We start from the raw sequence: 1,536 nt of genomic DNA, 5'->3' as shown, positions 1-1,536 counted from the left end.
TTAGTTGTTCCCTAGTTGGTCCCGAAAGTACACAGTAAAAACATAAACATCAACTTTTATGTTTCAGTGTTGTTTTAGATTTAGGAAATGTTTTTTAGTTCTAAAAAGAAAAAAAAAAGAATTAAACATACGTCTGCATAAGAACTCTTAAGGAAAAAATTTGAAGACTAGCATGGAAATGCTTTTGGTGAAGCATGTTTTTTCATTGTTGGGAGAAAGGCATAAACACTATAAATGATGAAAAAGAAATCTGAATTTTAAAATGGCTTCATCCTTTCAAACAGGAGGTCACAATATAGAGAAGATTCTTATCGCAAACCGAGGAGAAATTGCATGCAGAGTGATGCGAACAGCAAAGAAAATGGGTTTGAAGTCTGTAGCAGTTTATAGTGAAGCAGACAGAAATTCCATGCATGTAGCAATGGTGAAGTATATTCATTAAGTTTTTGATTGATGTTCATTAACAACACTATTTCTCATTAATAAGTTCAATGTAAAAGTAGATTCATATGCTAATGCAGTTGATTTTCACCTCTGTAACAGTGTGACTTTCATGTTTTTCTTGAATACGTGAATAGTTTGCCTACTTTCTGTCTCAGCACCTGACAGCTTTACAGGAAGTGTGTTAATTTGGCTTTCTAATGCTGGAGTGGCGAGGGGGTTAGAGAATGGGCTCTGGTTTTGGGAAGAAACTCAAAACTGTTTCACCCAGTTGAGTCTCTGTATGAAGACAAGCAGTGATGTAAACTGTTGCGTGCTAGCAATCTGATAAACAATGTAATTGACTCAAATTCAGTTAAATTTGCTTTTTATTATCTATTAAACAGTCTATATTAAATGTATTTTTTCTGTAACAGGCAGATGAAGCATATTGCATTGGTCCAGCACCCTCACAGCAGAGTTACTTGGCCTCGGAAAAAATAATGCAAGTGGCCAAGGTCTCAGCAGCTCAGGCATGTAGCTCATGGCCTTAAATGTTCTTTTACTACCATGCTCTTTCATTCTTTATTTTCACCCATGGTGCTTCCATCTTGTGTTGTCTTATTGAAACTCTCTGGAAGTTTCAGGGTTTTCTAAGCTAAACGTATAAAAAATAGGCTGGTAACATTATTCTGTTGTAGGCTATTCATCCGGGTTATGGTTTCCTCTCGGAAAACACAGAGTTTGCAGAGTTGTGCAAGCAAGAGGGAATAATCTTCATAGGTCCACCTTCATCTGCTATCAGAGATATGGGTATTAAGAGGTATCTATTTCTGATTTTTTACTTGGCTATGCAGCTTACAGTTTGCCAAAGCTAATTTTGTTAACAAATGACCAGTTGCTCCATAACTGTTTTATTCTGTCAGTTTTCGTTGTCTTGCATGGCTTTCTTCATAGGAATAAGCTCTAGGCTTATAGATGATCTATAGATCTATAAGATCTGTAGATTCCTATAGAATTAGAAACAGTCAAGATTGTAAAGTAATTAAAACTTTGGTAATTAAATACGTAACTGATTCTAGTTTTCCAGAATTGGGGCATTGCAATGTTACATAA

The 1,536-nt window shown here is 35.5% G+C and overlaps 1 protein-coding gene across 1 annotated transcript in view; it reads left to right on the top strand.

Annotated features, from left to right (window-relative positions):
- Nucleotides 1-284: 284 nt before the first annotated feature.
- Nucleotides 285-1,536, top strand: part of MCCC1 (methylcrotonoyl-CoA carboxylase 1 (alpha)) — a gene marked incomplete at its 5' end in the record, with an annotated part of 18,268 nt that continues 17,016 nt past the window's right edge. Inside the window, 3 exons of the mRNA XM_010010800.1 lie at nt 285-424; nt 858-953; nt 1,122-1,243. Coding sequence (XP_010009102.1) covers nt 285-424; nt 858-953; nt 1,122-1,243 — 358 coding nt within the window. The remainder of the gene's footprint in view (nt 425-857; nt 954-1,121; nt 1,244-1,536) is intronic.

This window comes from Nestor notabilis, unplaced genomic scaffold (genome assembly GCF_000696875.1).
Source record: "Nestor notabilis isolate BGI_N333 unplaced genomic scaffold, ASM69687v1 scaffold12463, whole genome shotgun sequence".
In the NCBI taxonomy this organism is placed as follows: domain Eukaryota; kingdom Metazoa; phylum Chordata; class Aves; order Psittaciformes; family Psittacidae; genus Nestor; species Nestor notabilis.
This window is presented reverse-complemented; position numbering and strand designations above follow the sequence as displayed.